At 33.0% G+C, this 1,450-nt stretch overlaps 1 protein-coding gene across 1 annotated transcript; it reads right to left on the bottom strand.

The window, feature by feature from the left end:
* Positions 1–340: 340 nt before the first annotated feature.
* On the bottom strand, positions 341–1,237 carry LOC113272850. Its single transcript, XM_026522643.1, has 2 exons — positions 843–1,237; positions 341–662 (listed from the first exon to the last, which is right to left on the bottom strand). The coding sequence occupies exons 1-2, from the start codon at positions 1,235–1,237 to the stop codon at positions 341–343; spliced, it is 717 nt and encodes a 238-aa protein (XP_026378428.1).
* Positions 1,238–1,450: the final 213 nt, after the last annotated feature.

Raw genomic sequence — 1,450 nt, 5'->3', positions numbered from 1 at the left:
AAATATACAAAATGGGAGGTAATCCAAGATTAAATCTATCTAGGATATTGGATCTTTCGTTTTCACTCAAATTCTCCGTAGAGAAGTAACTAATTCTCCTAGATCTTACTTCCTTAGCTAGTTTGTCTTTGAAATCCACAAACTTCCTATTTTTATACATAAAGGAAACCAAATTACAAAACATAAGGGAAAATTTGCATCTATAGATGCTTGTCTGAGACCTCCAAGGTTGAATTTCTGGATCAGCTTCTCCTTTCATCAGCTTCATTAAAGTTTGACAGTCGACAATTATGCAGCAATTTTTGAGATTCAAATCCTTCACCCACCTAAGAGCCTCAGTTCATGCTTTTGTTTCTGCCTCTAATGGGAATGAATCCCAGCTGCAACCTGCTCGACAATGCTTCCTGTCTCCTGTTTTATCCAGAATTGAGATTGTGTAACCCATAGAAAAGTCATCTTCAAGAAAGGATGCATCAAAATGAATAAACCAATCATAAGTGCATCTTCCATTTGTGGGATTATCATTTTGTAATTTCTTATCTGTGACAGAATCATGACTAGTTTTGTTGTGCCTTGGAATATTGAACTTTTGGTGGGAAACTTTAACTAAATCAATTAGCTTATGCACATTAGGCACTGCCTTATCAAACTGCACACTATTTCTAAACTTCCAAATGGACCAGATGATGAAAAAAATGAAGTTGTGTTAGCCATTGAAAACTTTATTGTTCAACCAAAATTTAAACCAATGTATAATGTCCTGATTTCCTCTATAGTTATAGATGTTGTTATTGAGTTCAAAAGCATCCCAAATGTTTCTAGAAAACAGACAATTAACAAACAGATGCATTTCATCTTTAATGTCATGAGAATTACAAAGCAAACAATAAGGCTTATAGTCCTTAACATACTTGGACATGTTTTTCCCTAATGCAAGAGCATTAGACACCACTTTCCAGCAAAACATATTTACTTTAGGAAGAATATTAAGGTTCCAAATTTGCTTCCAAAATCTTTCTTCATCCTTATCAATAGTTAGATTAGTCAAGAAATTGTAAACAGACTTAGTAGTCAAATTTCCAGAAATAGTAGATTTCCATCTAATTCTATCATGCAAGCAAAGATTAATAACTACAGAGTTAATAGAATTATGAGAAGAGTTATCAATATACTTTCTAATAACATTCATATCCCAGTTCCCTTCAGAATTCATTAGATCACACACATTCATAGGCATATTACTGTTAGTAAAGATCGGAATTAATAGAGAAGTTTGATTAGGCAGCCAGAAATCATACCAAATACTAGTAGATTCACCATTGTTAATATGCCATACACTGTTAGACTTAATAACTTCCAGGCCTTTTTTAATACTAAACCAAATCCAGGAAATCTTATGCCTTCTAGTTTTCCTTAAAGGGTTATGATTCCTAAAGTATTTATGCTTTAG

Source organism: Papaver somniferum, chromosome 4 (assembly GCF_003573695.1).
Source record: "Papaver somniferum cultivar HN1 chromosome 4, ASM357369v1, whole genome shotgun sequence".
NCBI lineage: Eukaryota > Viridiplantae > Streptophyta > Magnoliopsida > Ranunculales > Papaveraceae > Papaver > Papaver somniferum.
The sequence above is the reverse complement of the archived record's forward strand: the minus strand, read 5'-3'. Positions and strand labels throughout refer to the sequence as shown.

Excerpts from the sequence above, each read along its gene's own strand:
- LOC113272850 (XM_026522643.1), bottom strand. The coding sequence starts at position 1,237 with ATGCCTATGAATGTGTGTGATCTAATGAATTCTGAAGGGAACTGGGAT. Across the intron at positions 663-842 it reads ATTAAAGATGAAATGCATCT|AAATAGTGTGCAGTTTGATA; the intron begins GTTTGTTAATTG and ends TTGGAAGTTTAG.